A 17111-nucleotide genomic window follows, 5' to 3' on the forward strand; every position below is an offset into this window, starting at 1 on the left:
AAAAAAATTTAAAATTAACAAACTAAATTAATCAAAAAAAAATTATGAAAATAAAAAACAAAAAAAAAATTGACGGGTCAACTCAGAATTAACTGGGTTCACCCGTGAAACCAGGTTAACCCGTGAAACTCGAGATATGTGTCATGAAAGTTTGATAACTAAATAGAAAGAAATTTAATATTAACAAACTAAACTAAATGAAAAAAATTAATTAAAAATAAAAAAAAGCAAAAAAAATATATTTCTGGGTTAACTTGTCAAATCAGGTTAACCCGTTAAATCCGGAAAACGTGTCATGAAAGTCTGATAACTAAATAAAAAAAATTAAACATTAATAAACCAAATTAAACAAAAAACTTTTGTTAGAAGAAAAAAAATAAAGAAAGAAGCAAAAAAAAATCCCGAAAGGTATAAAAAACAGCTAAAAAAATAAGACAACTTAAAAAAAAAACCAAAAACGGATCAGTCCACAGTAAAACACTGATCCGTTTTAGTATATGTTACAATTAATTAAAAAGAAAAGAAAAAAAAATCGGGTTAACTCGTCAAATCAGGTTAACCCGTTAAACCCGGGATCCGTGTTATGAAAAGTTGATAACTAAATAAAAAAATTAACATTAACAAACTAAATTAAACAAAAAAATTCATTAAAAGAAAAATACAAAGAAAAAAGCAAAAAAAAAAACCCATAAAAGCTATAGAAAACCAAAAAAAAAATAAAAACAGAAAAAAATAAAAAATAAAAACAGAAAAACAGAAAAAAATGGGAAAAAAATAAAAACAGAAAAAAAAGAAAAAGAAGAAGACAAAAAAAATGGAAAAAAATAAAAACAGAAAAAAAAAGAAAAAAAAAAAGAGAGGACTGCTCAACGTTTCACTGTGGACTTGCATAGTGAAATACTGAGCAGTTTTAGTTTTTTTTTTAATTTATAAATTTAAATTTTTAATATAAAAAAAGGTCTTTCTGACCTTGTCTTAACCTTCATTTTCATTGAAGTTAATTTTTAACCCTCCGGTGTTTTCTCTTCATTTAATATAATAGCGTGTTAGGTTTTTTTTTTTTTCTTTTGAGTTTTTTAAGCTATCTCACTCTTCAATAATTAATTTGAACAAAATAAATAGATAAATAGACAAAAGTTCGTATTTAATTGTTTAAATTTTAATGATAACAGCATGCTCGAGTGGGTTTCTTCTATATACTAAAAAAAATTGACGGGTCAACCCATAATTAACTGGGTTCACCCGTGAAACCAGGTTAACCCGTGAAACTCAAGATATGTGTCATGAAAGTCTGATAACTAAATAGAAAGAAATTTAATATTAACAAACTAAACTAAATGAAAAAATTAATTAAAAAGAAAAAAAGCAAAAAAAATATATTTCTGGGTTAACTTGTCAAATCAGGTTAACCCGTTAAATCCGGAAAACGTGTCATGAAAGTCTGATAACTAAATAAAAAAATTAAACATTAATAAACCAAATTAAACAAAAAACTTTTGTTAGAAGAAAAAAAAATAAAGAAAGAAGCAAAAAAAATCCCGAAAGGCATAAAAAACAGCTAAAAAAATAAGACAACTTAAAAAAAAAAACCAAAAACGGATCAGTGTTTTACTGTGGATTGCACTGTGCAGTCCACAGTAAAACATTGATCCGTTTTAGTATATGTTACAATTAATTAAAAAGAAAAGAAAAAAAATTCGGGTTAACTCGTCAAATCAGGTTAACCCATCAAACCCGGGATCCGTGTTATGAAAAGTTGATAACTAAATAAAAAAATTAACATTAACAAACTAAATTAAACAAAAAAATTCATTAAAAGAAAAATACAAAGAAAAAAGCAAAAAAAAACCCATAAAAGCAATAGAAAACCAAAAAAAAATAAAAAATAAAAACAGAAAAAAATGGGAAAAAATAAAAAAGAAAAAGAAAAAAAAGAAGACAAAAAAAATGGGAAAAAAATAAAAACAGAAAAAAATGAGAAAAAAAAAGAGGAGAGGACTGCTCAGCGTTTCACTGTGGACTTGCATAGTAAAACACTGAGCAGTTTTAGTTTTTTTTTAATTTATAAATTTAAATTTTTAATATAAAAAAAGAGGCCTTTCTGACCTTCGTCTTAACCTTCATTTTCATTGAAGTTAATTTTTAACCCTCCGGTGTTTTCTCTTCATTTAATATAATAGCGTGTTAGGTTTTTTTTTTTTCTTTTGAGTTTTTTAAGCTATCTCACTCTTCAATAATTAATTTGAACAAAATAAATAGATAAATAGACAAAAGTTCGTATTTAATTGTTTAAATTTTAATGATAACAGCATGCTCGAGTGGGTTTCTTCTATATACTAATAATAAATCCTTAAGCAAAACATCAATATCTGAGTAAATATATTCAAATTAAAATAAACTTTCCCCATCATTCTCTAATTATCAACTAACTAGTTAATAATATTAATACCCACCAAAGCAATTCGAGAAAGAGAGAGTCAACGTCAAGGTCAGGTGACTAACAAAAACCGGGCTCAGAGTTTCTCTCTTCTTTTTTGGTTCCTTTGATTTTTTATACTTTAGTTCCTCAATTTATTTTTCTTCTTATCTAGTCCTCTTAACATATCTTTGGTTTGCGATTGGTTCTGGTGAATTATTTTTCATACTTATGGGATATGAGGTTATCGATGAAATGTTTCATCGCTTAGTTAATTTTATTTTTTTCTAATTTTATTTTGTGTTGTTTCATTTTGATAAGATAACTCAGACACGAGTTAGGTTTTTTATGTTATTTTTTTTAATTTTATCTCTTAATATTTGATTTGTTGGGAATCGAGTTTCATATATTTTTTTATTTTGCTTTTTAAGAGTTTATCACATTTTTATTTAATTTTTGTTTTATTATCAGATAAGATCATAAAGATTTTTTAGGAATACCAAGAGAATATTCATCTATAATATTAGCAAACTTTCATTTAGTACACTTAATCATTATTATTATTTTTTTGTTTAATTTATTTATTATCATTATTTTTTTAAATCATGTTATTAAATTAATTAAATTTATTCTGAGCTAATAATCCAAGTCTCTTTTATTTTATTAAAAAAAAAACCTAGGATTGTATGAATTTCTTTACGTTGAAAAAAAGGCTACTAATAGGGGTGAGCAAAAAAACCGGAAAACCGATTAAACCGAGAAAACCGGAAAAAAAATAACCGAAAAAACCGAACAAAAAAAAAACCGATTAAACCGATTAAATTTTTGAAAAAACCGGCTGGTCGGTTCGGTTTCGGTTTTATAACCAAAAAACCGAAAAAACCGAACCGAACCGAAACCAACAAAAAACCGGAAAAAACCGAGCCAAACCGAGCCAAAACCGGAAAAACCGAGAAAACCGAGCCAAAACTGGAAAAACCGAGCCAAACCGGTTTGAACCGGTTTTACCTTAAAAAACCGAACCGAAACCGGTCGGTTTGACTCGGTTTCGGTTTTTTTTTTCAAAAAAAAAATTCGGTTTGGTTACTTTTTTTAATAAAAACCGAACCGAACCGAAAATGATCACCCCTAGCTACTAATCAAGTGAGGCAGACTATATATCGTCGTAGATCGATTTCAAGAGATGAGCATATCAGCAATTTATGTGCATATTGCATAGGTTATGACATTTTAGTGTACTAACAAGTAACAACTACTATACAAAAGTAGCAACTACCGGATTTTACATGCTCGGCAAAGGCGAAGTACACTGTTCAAAACTTGTGCCTACGATGCCTTCTGGTATATCCTGTGGTCCTCGGCTTAAAAAGATGCTGCATTTACTTACAGACACACGAAATTTAATTTAAAGATTGGAATGTTGGGGATATAATTGGCTAGGTTTTATTAATGTCTCTTGCCACCTTGAATGAACTGACGTTTCACCCTGCACTTTTTTTTCCTGCTTCATTTAACCATAAACCCTCTAATGAAAAGTTTTAGGCCAATCATTGTCAATAAATCTTACATTATGCTGAAGTAATTATAGGAGAGATTTACTTTAATGAGAGACAAAGAGAAGTACAAGTATGCAAAGAATATTATAATATGTTTTATTAAAAATAATATGATATTTTCATGTAGGATTGAATGTCAAAAAATCATATCTAATCGAAAATAAATATGGACAGTCACCTCCGGGATCACATGCACCCTGCTGTTTCCCGACTAAACCATGTCGAACTTCTATCCAACCAAACGGTCACTTTCCTCGAATTAAAGCCGACAAATCCAACACTCTCGAGGGTAATTTCGTCCAACGAAATCAAAACCATGTCCATTTTAGAGAGTACAGTAAAATATAAGGACCAAAATGAAACCCCAAATCGCCAACTTGTAGGATATAATTATATAACCTAAATTGATTGTTTTGGGGGACTTATATGAGGTTGCCTCTATTCTAGAAAGAAACCGAATAGGAGGAGGACACCGAGAAATAAACAAGGATAGAAAAAAAAAAGTCCTTTGCCTTACTGGCGTTTTTGTGCATGTGATTTACTAAAAGCTAAGAAAAATCCTATCTTGGATCAATCGAAGGGAAGAAAAGGAAAAAAAAATCTGAGATGGGTTTCATGGAATACGTGAAATCAATAGAATGGGAACATGAATCTTATCCAGGTTATGAAGATTGCATTGTCCTTCCTCTTTTTGCTCTCTTTTTCCCCTTTGTTCGATTCTTTCTTGACAGATTTGTCTTCCAGGTACTTTGTTTGAAACATTCTTCCATTGTTTTTGTTTCCTTTTAGTTGGTTTAGTTCAAGTCTTGGTCTTCACTGGTTCGGTTTGTTTGATTGTTAGCTTGTGTCCCCCCCCCCCCCCACTTTTTTTTTAGTTACTTGATTGAATCATATTGGATTTAAGTTCTTCTTTAGTGGGTTGTATATAGTTTGGTGAGGTGTTTTGTTTTTTGTGAATAATTGAATTTTGCAATCATTTATTGATCAAAGAGAGAATTTGAGTGAAAATGATAACGATAACTACAACGTTTTAAATTTTGGCGATTTATATAATTGCACGACTTCTGAGAAACAGTTAGCTGATCGAATGTTTTATAGAACTCCATGTTTCCCACTCCTCGAATTTATCTTTTCTTTTTTTGTTTCAATTTGTAATCCTGGGTTTTGAACCAGTAAAAAACGCTATATGAGACATAGGTCTCTATACATTGACAAGCCTTTATGTAAAGCCTTTGAAGTTTTATTTGACAATATGCATTTTTCATTGAAACTTGAAAATTCATCTTGTTTTCTTTAATGGCTGTCCACTTCGGGCCAAGCTTGAACAAAGCTTAGCTTGCATCCTGGAGTTTATCGAACTTTGAAGCTTGGTTTAGTGTAAGTGGCTACTTCTGTCCATTCCAAACTCTTATACCTTGCATGACATTCAGTGTTCTCGGGAAATTCATGACTCTTGTCACTGTTTCTTGAGTAGCATGATAGGATCGGAAAAGTCTTTTATAGAGTGGTTTATATAGCTGCTGCTGGAAAGAACATGTCACTGGATGCCAAGATGATCCAGTTGCATAATTATCCTGGCATAAGTTATTGTTGATGGAGCTTACTCCCAGTTCTATCGCTTGTTCATTTCTTATAAATCATGCTTCCAAACACCTGGATTCCAGAGAACTTTAGAAATCTTTTCAGGTGTTGGGGGTTCTTCTGAGTTGTAAACATTTCTCCCTAATGTCCACCTCTTCCTTTAATACCACAGTGGCATTGTATGACAAATTACTCATGAAAATAGCAATATCTGGTAGTGTTGCCAGGTTCTACCTCATTTACTAATACAACTTAGAAACGCAAACCTGAGCTACTTTTCCATTTGGAAATTGCCCTTTTCTCTTACTTGCATTACCAATATTGTGCTGTGTTCCCAGCTCTTTGTTTCTCCTTGTTCACCTAAGTATTTTGTTAGCTTAGGCTGAAGTGAATGTGCATGTTGCAGAAAGTAGCACAAGACTTGATTTTTGGAAAGGAGCATCAGACGCTGGATGTTCAATCAGATGAGAGAAGGAAGAAGATAAGAAAATTCAAGGAGTCAGCTTGGAAATGCATATATTTTCTTTCATCTGAAATTCTTGTTTTGTGTGTTACTTATGATGAGCCTTGGTTAGTTAATACAAAATATTTTTGGGTAGGGCCAGGAAGCCAGGCCTGGCCAGACCAAAAAATGAAGTAAGATTTGTGAACTATCTTAGTCAGTTATTTGTTGGCCCAAACTTTTGTTTATAGATTTGTACTTTGAGTGGGATAAAGATGGCAGCTTAATGAACTAAAATGATGATTTTTATATGAATTTCAGGTTAAAATTGAAAGCAGTATATATGTATGCTGCTGGATTTTATACTTACTCCATATTTGCTCTGATTTTTTGGGAGACAAGGCGCTCGGATTTTGGTGTGTCTATGAGTCATCATGTCGCCACTGTCATTCTTATTGTGCTGTCCTACATATTAAGGTATTGTGGTCCAGGTTTAATTGTAGTTCGGTAAGATTTTGTTAATTACAATTCACCGAGGAACTTCTGCGAGTCATTTTTCTAGAAAAAATTGTGAAAGTCATAACTGTGTTGCCCATATACAAGTATGATACTTGTGCAGAAGCTGCATGGAACCCAGTGGTCGCAATGACACCGTCAAAGGTTCATAAAGTTTTCTCATTTCTGTTCCAATTTTTCTGTTCCTTGCAGGTTTGGCCGTGTTGGCTCAGTTGTTTTAGCTATTCATGATGCTAGTGATGTATTTTTGGAGGTGGGAAAGATGTCCAAATACAGCGGCGCAGAAGGGGTTGCTAGCTTTGCATTTATTCTTTTTGTTTTGTCTTGGATCTTGCTGCGGCTCATTTACTATCCATTCTGGGTGCTTTGGAGTACAAGGTTGGTATAGATTGATTCCTTAGTTATATCAACTGCTGAATTTTCTTAGTCCTACTTTCACGCTTATCTTTTTGTGGGGTCATAATGCTGAACAATTGTGCAATGAATGTGCTGCTTCTGGAAGTATTTCATATTACTGGTCATTGGCTTCATAATTCAGGCCTGTAAACCACGAGTCATTCCATAGATTAGTCTACTTTATGGACAACTTTGCTTATCATGAAAGAACAATGATTTTGCGTTCATCTCCAGAGAATAAAGACCAACATATAAATTCATGTTAATAGTATATCTACATGTATGGCTAGTGTTTTGAAGAATTATTTTCCACCATCTTCTTCTTTATCAACGGTCTTTGTTTGTTGTTTGTTAATTTATTGGTATATGTAAACTTTTTAATACTTAACAGAAGAATTCATGTATTTTCTTCCTTTGATACAGCTATGAAGTTCTCCTGATCTTGGACAAGGAAAAACACCCGGTGGATGGTCCAATCTATTATTATGTGTTCAATACTCTCCTTTACTGCTTACTTTTTCTTCATGTATATTGGTGGGTCTTGATATATCAGATGCTTGCTAAGCAAATCCAAGCAAGGGGTCATCTTAGTGATGATGTTCGATCTGGTATGGAAGAAAAACATGTCGATTGCATGGTTTTGTATTATAATGTGTGTATGTCTATAGTTGCACCATAAAAATGGGAATGAGGAAACACATTTAATGTAATTTTTTGGCGAGGAATATATTATCCAGCATGAGAATTTGGCCAAGAAAATTCAGAGCCCATGTCACTAATCAATGATGTGTAGGACTTTGCAAATCATTTTAGGATGACCTATTTTAAGGAAATTTTTTATTTTACTTTTCTACTTGGCCTCTTTATTTTGGTGGTTTGTCTTGAATTGCTTCTCCCACCATCATGCAGATTCTGAGGGCGAAGATGAACATGAAGATTGATCAAACAGTAAACCAGTGATACTTAGAAATAGTCTGGTAAGCTCTCTCTCTTGCCTTCTCTTGGGAAAGTGTAATGTATTGGTATAATTCATTCCCATGGGTTCCAAATCCAAAGGCACATAAAATTCAACTGTGCCTTGTCTAGTTTTTTTCTAACCAAAAGTGAGAGGGAATATCAATTTCTGGCTTTTGTTTTTCCGCAGATGAAGCACAACCGTGGTTTCATATGCTGGAGTTCTTTTCCAGAGATGGAACGTGATAAATAAAAAATTTCTCCCAATCAAGGGTCTGTATAGATTTGAGATTAGATGTCAAAGCAGAAGGGAAATATAGGGTAGGAAAATAGTTTCGATTATTCATTTGCCACCTCTGATTTGATTTTTCTCGCCAATGATTTATTGTAAGAGAACTTGCTGCAATTTCATACCGGTGGTGCCATGGCTGCAAGACTCGAGCCTGCTGCCATTTTTCAAGGTTTATTGTTGATCTTTGTATTCTGTCCATGTAAGTTTAGATTCTGATGGAGTCGTTGTTATGCGGCATTAACCAGAATCCGAGTTCCCTAAACCCCCCCCCCCCCCCCCCCCCCCCCCTCCTGAATTCATATAGAAATCAGCCGTTGCGACGTATGCCTTGATGGGCGACATTCGGACCCTGCTCTTTTGCACACAAAAAATCTGATCTTCAGCGTAACCTTCTTGTTTTATGTGGTCAGTGAAAAGACATGGGAGAATAAATTTGGAGTCCCAAACGAACAGTTTGAGCAAGGCAATGCCATTGAACTGGATTGGCTGCAATTCAACAAGCTTGTAAGAGTATTTACAGGTGTCATTTGTCAATGACCCGTATTCTGTATACGCTGTCGGGCCAGAACAAGACTATATATAATAGTAAAAGAAAAAAAAGTTGACGAGGCATGTTAATTGTTGCTGTAGACTGCAGTCTCTTCTTACATGGGGTCCAATTTGTTGCTTAACTGTTCTCGGATCCCGGATCACTCATTTGGATCATGATGCTGCAGTCTTTGTAAAATACTTCAATTAAAAGCTCTTTTTTTCCTCATGCAAGGACCTTAATCATTTGGTAGGGTTAAAATTTGTGACAGAAACTTTAAAAAGACATGGAATAAAATCGAAATTTTTAATAGAGAAATCCGACTCATCTCAAATCTCATATGGGTAAATCGAAATTAATTTTTAAAATTTTGATAAAGAAATAAAGCTCAAACCTAAGACCTCACCCTACCCAATCACACCACGCAAGAATACACTATTTCATTGACATGGGGTTGATGATAAATTAATCTTAGTATTATCTATAATGTTATAAAATTACTTCATCTTAGTGGAGTTTATAACCTGAATTGTGGGGTTAACATGTTGATTAAATATCACTGAAAGAATTTGATAGAGATTTTTCAAGTTTAAATTATTGTACCGAGTTTAATGATAATATCAAAAAGTTTTAGACGATCTAACCATGTTTTTTTTATGTTTTAAAAAACTTATCTTTGACGCGCAACGAAAACATAGACAAATAAACTAGTATAGTCTAAATGGATGGCATGGATTGATTTTTCTTAATAAAGGGTAAAAATTCATCAAATATTTTTCTACTAGTTTATTTAACTGGTACAAACATAAAGGCTATGTTGAGGGTTTTTCCGGTTGAGAGAAACGAGCGGACTGCATGGTGCGTGTATATAAAAAAAAAAAAAACATATACTGTATAGTGTATACTGTATACACACCAAAATGCTCCTGGAGTGGAAGAGAGGCTGGAATATCAACAACCTTTTATTACGAGCTGGGCCTTATTTCCAATTGGGCCTTTCAGAAACTGATTGAGGGGGGGTATACAAGTACGGGCCTCTCGTGCAGTATACGCGCTCTTATTAGTTGTAAAATATAGGCCCATCTAGCCTAATTTTGGATCAGCGTCGAAACCCCGCTCTACTCTGGAGAGGCGTGGGAGTTACGCTGGGATTGTCCAAGTAACGGCTATAAAAATATATGGGAAAAGTCCTTCCAGATTGTTGGATCCAAGGATAGCAAATAAAGAAAGAAAAGACAACAAGAAGAGGGGAGGTCATAAACCTGAATAGTCCTACAAGTATGTGATGTGCTTCTAGGCTCATTCATAAGCTCTCATGTCATGAATTTTGGGTCATCTTTGTAATTAATTCCAGCAATATCTTCTTTTTGAGACGGGATAATCTTATAGAATGCAAACCGAAACAAATTATAAAGTCTAATTCATAATTAAACCAATATGAAATAATGAAATTGAGAAAAAAAACAGAGTCATTTAGATAATAAGGGAAAAAAACTCGAGTTGGCTCGTCAAGATCACGATTTGAGTAATGACATTAAGATAACTTCATAAAAAGTAAGTTGAAAAAAATTATGAAACTCAATTCCCAATAAATTTAATGTTGAAGGATGAAATTGAAATTAAAAAATCTATTAAAAAAAAATATAAAAAATTAACTTGAGTCAACTCGTAACATGAGTCATGAGATGTGGATATCCTCATAAAAAGCAAAACGAAACAAATCACGAAGCCTAATTAATAATTATCTCAATATTGAAGGATGAAATTTTAAAAAAAATCAATTAAAAAAAAAGAAAAAAATCGAGCCAACCGATTTATTAACCCGTCAAACCTGCGAGCCGAGTCATAAATTTAAGATAACCTCATAAAAAAATAAATTATAAGAAAATTTATGAAAGTCAATTCTCAATAAATTTAATATTGAGAGATAAAATTAAAATTTTAAAAAAAAACATAAATTATATAAAAAAAAGAAAAAATCAACATTATTCTAGCTAATAGTATTTTATGAGGAGATTTACAGCAAAATCTTCTCTTCCTTTAGTTTTTTATTAATTTTTATTTATATGATTTATAATTATAATTTCAATAAGACACTGAAACATGAAAACCTATTGACGGGGGGAATTTACAGCAAATCTTGGAATTCTGGTTCTTCTTCTTCTTCTTCTTGTAAGTATTTGTGTGAAAATTGGATGGTACGGTATTAAAGAGCTTCTGGAGCTCTGTATCCCTAAATTGTCATTCTCGTCCAGTCCACTGTCTTTCAACGCCCATCGTTCTTTCTACACATTATCTTGTACCTCTTTTTTTTAACCATGTTTTTCTCTTACATTTTTTATGCAGCAGCTATATATCCCCAAAGAAGACCTCGAAGATGGTGAAATCAATGGCATCAACTTTAGAGCCAGAGACTGCAGAAAGAGTGTTCCTTGGTTTTGTTTCACTCTTCGTCTGTCCATAACCCTGCACCAAAAATCTTTAGGAATGCCTATGAACATGGCCCTTTGTTATTACAACTGTTGGGTACTCGTTCATCCTCAATTATATTGCCATCCCTTCTGAAGGTTTTAATCAATGATTTTATTTCAATCATTTTTTTAAATCAAGAGGAGAGGCGTGACCTCAGAGGAATTGAAGAGGAATAAAAGGATGGAAACGATTAACGAGGTCATGCTGCGTAGAAACAATCATAAGTGGATATGCAACGCAAGGTCGTCCATGGATGAGTAGGCCTAGTTTCAAATACAAAGTTTTATTTCTCTAACGCAAGTGCCTTACATTCAGATGCATCAATGGCCCTTGATCAGTAAGATAGGGTTTTTGTTACACAATATTGAATTAAAAGCTAAAACGTACTGAAATTAGATAGCATGGGACTAACTATATATTAACTTATTCACCCCACAGCTGATGCATTTGACAATTAGCTTAGTGCTTTCCTGATTTGTTTCGTTTTCCCTGCACAGAACTCAACTTGTGTCATTAAGTAATTAACTACAACGAATACAAAGAGAGAGGATTCCTGTACTCTTAGTCTATTACCAGCTTCTTCTTGGCTTCTTGAGGCTTTTGTGCAGCCTTCTTGGAGGCCGGCTTTGATGCCGTTGTTTTGGAGGTGCTGTCATTAAGCTTGGCAGGCTCTTTCTTGGCCTGCCCGGAGAGCTGATCAGTGCCAATAGATTTCTCAGCCTTCAATGATGCCATTAATCTGTAATGCTTCACTGACTGATGGGGAGATAGAATGTTTATGTCTCGGTAAGCTGGCCTCTACGACCTGCCATTTTCTCTTATATATACGGCGGAGTACGCATGCATGTTGAAGAGGAATGAGAATCACAAAGGCAAAGTTAACAATAAAAGATGACAAGGGGATGGTGGAAATCGGAAAGAATTGGAATAATTGATTTGGATAGCACTCGAAGGATATATACGCAGAGCATTTGATCCTCTGTTTATTTTTTAAAGTTTTTTTTATTTAAAAATATATTAAAATAATATATTTTTTATTTTAAAAAAATTATTTTTAACATAGCATATAAAAAATCCAGAAATATCAAAAAAATATTAATTTTAAAAAAAATATTTTTAAAACACAAACAAATAAATCTTTAGACTCTACTATGATATTCTGGGTGTCCAGTTGCACATATATATATATATATATATATATATTTTAGTTTAACGTGGGTGTCCGGGCCAGCTTGCGCGCACCTCGACTAATTCCACGGGCCCTGAAGTTAACGACCATGTAAGTCTCCAGTGGCCATCATATGAGCAATCACAGGACTCGAACCTGAAATCATAAAGGGAGCAAGTATATCTTTAATATTTGTGATGGGTGCTAAATTTAATCTTCTATATATTCGAAGGTACTCTTTATGAAGAAAAAACTGAAAAGCATGAACAAGTTCTAATTCGGCACGATTGCATGTCATGGATGCTGCCATCCCATCAATATCAATTCAGAAATTCCTCGCCATGTCTTCTTTGATAGCTTTATTAGAATAGTGGCAAAATGAATGTACTCGTCGTCATCGAATTTGTTAATATGATATTTCAATATTAGTCAAAATATTTAAATTGCTGATTATCATGTATGAGACTCGACAATATCGATATGCTGACGTGTCTGGTATTGATATTGTTTTATTACAACGATCGTTAGCCATTTTAATTATTAACTTTCAAGAATAAATAAAAATAACTTATAGAAATTTATAAAATATAAAATAAGCTCTGGAAAGGGAACTTTTAAATATTGGTTGTTTAAACAATATATTTATATTGTAAATAATATTGTCTAAATAAATATTAAAATAAATACGTACAATCAATTTATATGTACAATTGTTTAATTACGCACCGTCCTCAAGTATAGTAAAATTAAAATTATGAACTATCCTGGATTATTGATACTTGTAAATAAATAATCTCAAATTATAATATGTTAACTTTTTATTAGTTTATTTTTTTTTTAATCAGTTGCCTTATCTCTCTGTGTACTGAAAATGGAGGACAAGAACACGATGATAGTTTATTTGAGTTTCATGTAGGATTGTATACCCTCCAGTGACGTTTATTTACGGTCATTAATACATTTATTTGTATATAGATACAACTTACAAGAGAATTGAACATAAATTTTAAAAGGAAAAAAGTGTCTTGAATCTAGCTAGGGCATTAATAAATCCAATTTAACTTGAAAGATAATTTCAACATTGTATGTGGATGCAACTTAGTACAAATTTGAACATGAACTTTTAAATTAATTAATAAATTTTCTGTATATTAAAAGTTTCTTGATTCTAGCATCATATGAAAGAATAACCTGGATTTGTTGGATTCCCAGAGGGTTTAATTACTTGCAAGGTACTTCCTTATACTTTCAATTACAGCTGCAAGCCTTCTAGGATACTTGCTGATAAATCTGAAGTGGAGCACCAAGTTTTTTCTTTCCAACAAAACAGCTTGTCTTTGTGGAGTACCTATGTGTGTTTTCTTCTCATGCAATCGCATGTTTACACTAACAAAATGCTGTTCAACAGGTACCTCACTAGCTCTTTCAATTCCATGCACACGATTTAGTTTAATCACAAATGTCATTGATGGAATAGTCGAGTTCTAGTATTACTAATTGTCTGCAGGCATAATGCTGTCTAAGACGTGATATTCGAACAAATATTATGCCCTTCAACGGATTTATTTCTTGATTTCTCAAAATCTTTCACAATAATATGAGCAAATTAATGGAAAGAAAAATCCAGCAACGGCAAACAAGTCCTCTAATTAATATGTATTTTATTTATTAGGCGAAAAGCCTGAAAGAGGCACATGGATGGGAGAGAGAAATAATGGAGATATCACCATGAATATACATATAACTATTTCATGGGGTTCTTCACATGCCTTCCTACTTGTTTTTCTTATCCTCATTTAGCTGTTGGTTTACAGCTGGATCCGGATGCCTGTAATAACCGATAAAAAACTTCAATTAGACAACGCACGCGATTAGCAATTTCATGATGAATATGTTGAGACCATTTTGTATAATATGTTTATGACAACCTTATAATGCATTAAGGTTACAAGTGGATAATTATGAACCCGTTTGGTATAACGATCAGTGCAGTGAAGATGCAAAATGCATTAATTTGGTGTTTTTTTTTTAAACTCAACCATATCTTCAACCTTATTATCAAACACCTACATGATATAAGGAAAGTTTTGCGTACCTTCTTTTTAGGCTCCCGGGGCTTCTGCTCAACCTTTTTAGGGGCTGGTTTTGATGCCGGAGTTTTGGGTGCACTGCTGCTGGGTTTAGCTGCAGGCTCTTTCTTGACAGGCTCGATTGGCTTAGTGCCAACAGGTTTCATTGCTTTGAGTGATGCCATTCTTCTTCGGTACCCTGTCGAATTAAGAGGTTGCACAAACACTTGCTGGCCTGAGTAATACGTCCTTCAGATAGTCCTATTTATAGCCAGGTTGCTTAATTATAACATGGAATCCGAAGAAGTAATCACATCAGATGAATGGATAGATAGGTGTGGCTGTTTGAAGGAATAGAATAACTTGAAATGGAGGCCTTTTGAGGGATACTGCATCGGATGCTTGGGCATATTTTAACGACATTATTGGATGCTTATTCTAATATAGAGGCAGTTATTTTTCAGGGAATAAGCTTGAATGCAAGTGCATTCAATGAGCTACAGATAAATCCGATGTTTAATTATCTTGATTAATAGTCAGATCATGTCACCCTTGTAGTTACAATTAGACTAATTGCGATTAATTTGAAAGGATTTTCTATAATGACAAGGACCACATGTATTCAATGCATACTTCCTAGTTATGATAAAACAAGAGCTTTTATCTACAAAATAGCATTCTGCAGAATTTGCAGATATCTGTTTCTGTTTCGGCCACTGATCTACGCAATCTCATGGAACTGATGCCAAATACTTGACTGTAGTTCACATTGAAAAGATGTAGGATTTCAAAATAAGAGTAAATTTACATCACAAAACTCTCTGCAGAACAGACCTCTACTTGCCTGGTAGAGATAAGAGGGACGGCAGTAGATGAAGTGGAGGATGAAAGGATGAAGTCAGGAATTTATATACTATTATAAAGCTAGTGAAATCGTTCAGTATAAGCTTTCCCTTTCCCTCCCAGAAGATTTGTTATGCAGTTCTGTTAGTATAATTATTGTAGCAATACCAAAATGAAAAAACCAGCTTGATTACCTGGCCTTCCATGATAAATTGGCCTTGTAACAGAGAATTTCAAAGTCTATTATAACATCTTGGTACAGGAAACTGAAAACAAATTCCTAACTCATTCTTTTAAATAAGGCAGAACTTCTTTGGATAATCTCTTCGGCATATATTTGATTTTCGTGCTCTCTTGTTATTCCAGACAAAAGTCTTCATCACCATATTTGGACTGGAACTACTACACAAATACTGAAGGGAATTTTTATAAATCATAATTAGCCTCCTGTCTGGTCACAGGTTGATGTAATTGGATAACACATGATGTTGCTGGTGTGCGGCGTCGTGACGATCATCTTTCTAGATCAGGATGGTTGGGAATTATATAGGTGGAAAACACAAAGAATTCTTGTCCTTTATCAGCAGAAAAAGAAAAAAAAATGGAGAGTCGCTACCTAGTAGTTTAGTCACTAAGAACCTTAATTGGTTTCAAAATCTAGAAAAGAGAACTGAGTGCGTAAAGAGAAGGTATTAACACTTCTAATACGTCTTATTTGAGGTAAGCTTCATTGTTTATTTGTTGATATAAACAAAGAAAAAGTTGTGTTTCTTTTTTCTTTTTTCTTTTTTTTCAGCCTCTATTCTTGATTTTGAAGAGGTATTTATAGGATTTTATTAGGATTTTGGGATGTCTTGAATCTATTTATGACCTCTTAATCTTGAGGAGAGTGTTGTGAACCCTTGATAAGAACCTATTGAGAAGCTTTTGTGTATGAATACTCGAAAACCCTTGATAAAAATCCATATTTAAAATAAAAAAATTACTAGAAAAACATTAGCAACGTCTAGATGTTTCTTTTATATGTTAAAAAAAAAATTGATCCAATACACAATGTAACATAGGTCAATAATCTAGTATACACTAAAAATGTTTGGCTTTTCACTACAATAATAAACAGTGAAAAGCTAAGCACTTTATCACTTTGATCCTCAAAATTTTTTAGGACATTTTTTTCTTTTTTTTTTTCAATCTAATCCTCCAACATTGGGTTTACTGGGTATAAAGCTTTATAATTTATTTCAATTTACTTTCTATGTTACTCCGGTCTTATGATCCAGGTCACGAATTTTATGAGTTAACCGTGTTAACTTAAATTATCTGTCTATTTTTTAATTTTTTTTAATTCCATCCTTCAATATTTGGTTGATTGGGAATCAGAATTTATAAAAAAAAAATTATTTAATTTCTATGGAGTTATCTCGAGCTCATGACCTGGGTTGCTAGTTTTGCGGGTTAGCTGTGTTAACTCATGTTATTTTTTTTTGTTTATTTTTTAATTAATTTTTTTCAATTTCTTCCTTCAACATTGAGTTTATTGGGAATCAAACTTCATAATTTTTTTCTATTAGTTTTCTATGGAGTTATTTTGGTCTTCTGACCCGGGTTTTTCAAGTTAACCCAATTTGACTCGTATTATTTTTTTGTCCTTTTTTTATTTGATTTTTTTTTCAATTTAGTCCTTTAAAATTGGGTTGATTGAGAATTGAGATTTTTATATTTTTTAAATTTTTATGATGTTATCACAGTTTTATAGCTTAAGTCGTGGATTAGGTCGATTGACTTGGGTTTTTTTTTTTGTCTTTTTAGTTTATTTTTTTAATATCATCCTTCAATATTAGATTGGTTGAAAATTATGTTTCATAATTATTTCGGTT

The 17111-nt window shown here is 32.7% G+C and overlaps 1 protein-coding gene and 1 long non-coding RNA gene across 4 annotated transcripts; one reads left to right on the forward strand and one right to left on the reverse strand.

The window, feature by feature from the left end:
* Positions 1-4380: 4380 nt before the first annotated feature.
* On the forward strand, positions 4381-8321 carry LOC7485944 (ceramide synthase 1 LOH3). 3 transcript variants are annotated; one of them, XM_002311388.4, is made up of 7 exons: positions 4382-4716; positions 5960-6189; positions 6317-6472; positions 6704-6889; positions 7331-7515; positions 7817-7884; positions 8052-8321. In XM_002311388.4, exons 1-6 carry the CDS (start codon positions 4579-4581, stop codon positions 7846-7848), a joined length of 927 nt encoding a protein of 308 aa, XP_002311424.1. In that variant the 5' UTR covers positions 4382-4578; the 3' UTR covers positions 7849-7884; positions 8052-8321. The 3 variants fall into 3 exon arrangements, 1 of the variants encoding a protein (XP_002311424.1); XR_002983535.2 differs by having other exon boundaries at positions 4381-4633; positions 7331-7884; XR_002983534.2 differs by having other exon boundaries at positions 7331-7884.
* Positions 8322-11418: 3097 nt separating this feature from the next.
* On the reverse strand, positions 11419-12385 carry LOC18101489 (uncharacterized). Its single transcript, XR_002983299.2, has 2 exons — positions 11728-12385; positions 11419-11643 (listed from the first exon to the last, which is right to left on the reverse strand). It is a non-coding gene; the product is annotated as an uncharacterized LOC18101489 (long non-coding RNA).
* Between the last annotated feature and the right edge of the window lie 4726 nt (positions 12386-17111).

Source organism: Populus trichocarpa, chromosome 8 (genome assembly GCF_000002775.5).
Source record: "Populus trichocarpa isolate Nisqually-1 chromosome 8, P.trichocarpa_v4.1, whole genome shotgun sequence".
NCBI classification, from domain to species: domain Eukaryota; kingdom Viridiplantae; phylum Streptophyta; class Magnoliopsida; order Malpighiales; family Salicaceae; genus Populus; species Populus trichocarpa.

Coding starts and splice junctions, on each gene's coding strand:
- LOC7485944 (XM_002311388.4), top strand. CDS start 4,579: ATGGGTTTCATGGAATACGTGAAATCAATAGAATGGGAACATGAATCT. Junction 4,717..5,959: donor TTGACAGATTTGTCTTCCAG/GTACTTTGTTTG, acceptor TGCATGTTGCAG/AAAGTAGCACAAGACTTGAT. Junction 6,473..6,703: donor GTGCTGTCCTACATATTAAG/GTATTGTGGTCC, acceptor TGTTCCTTGCAG/GTTTGGCCGTGTTGGCTCAG.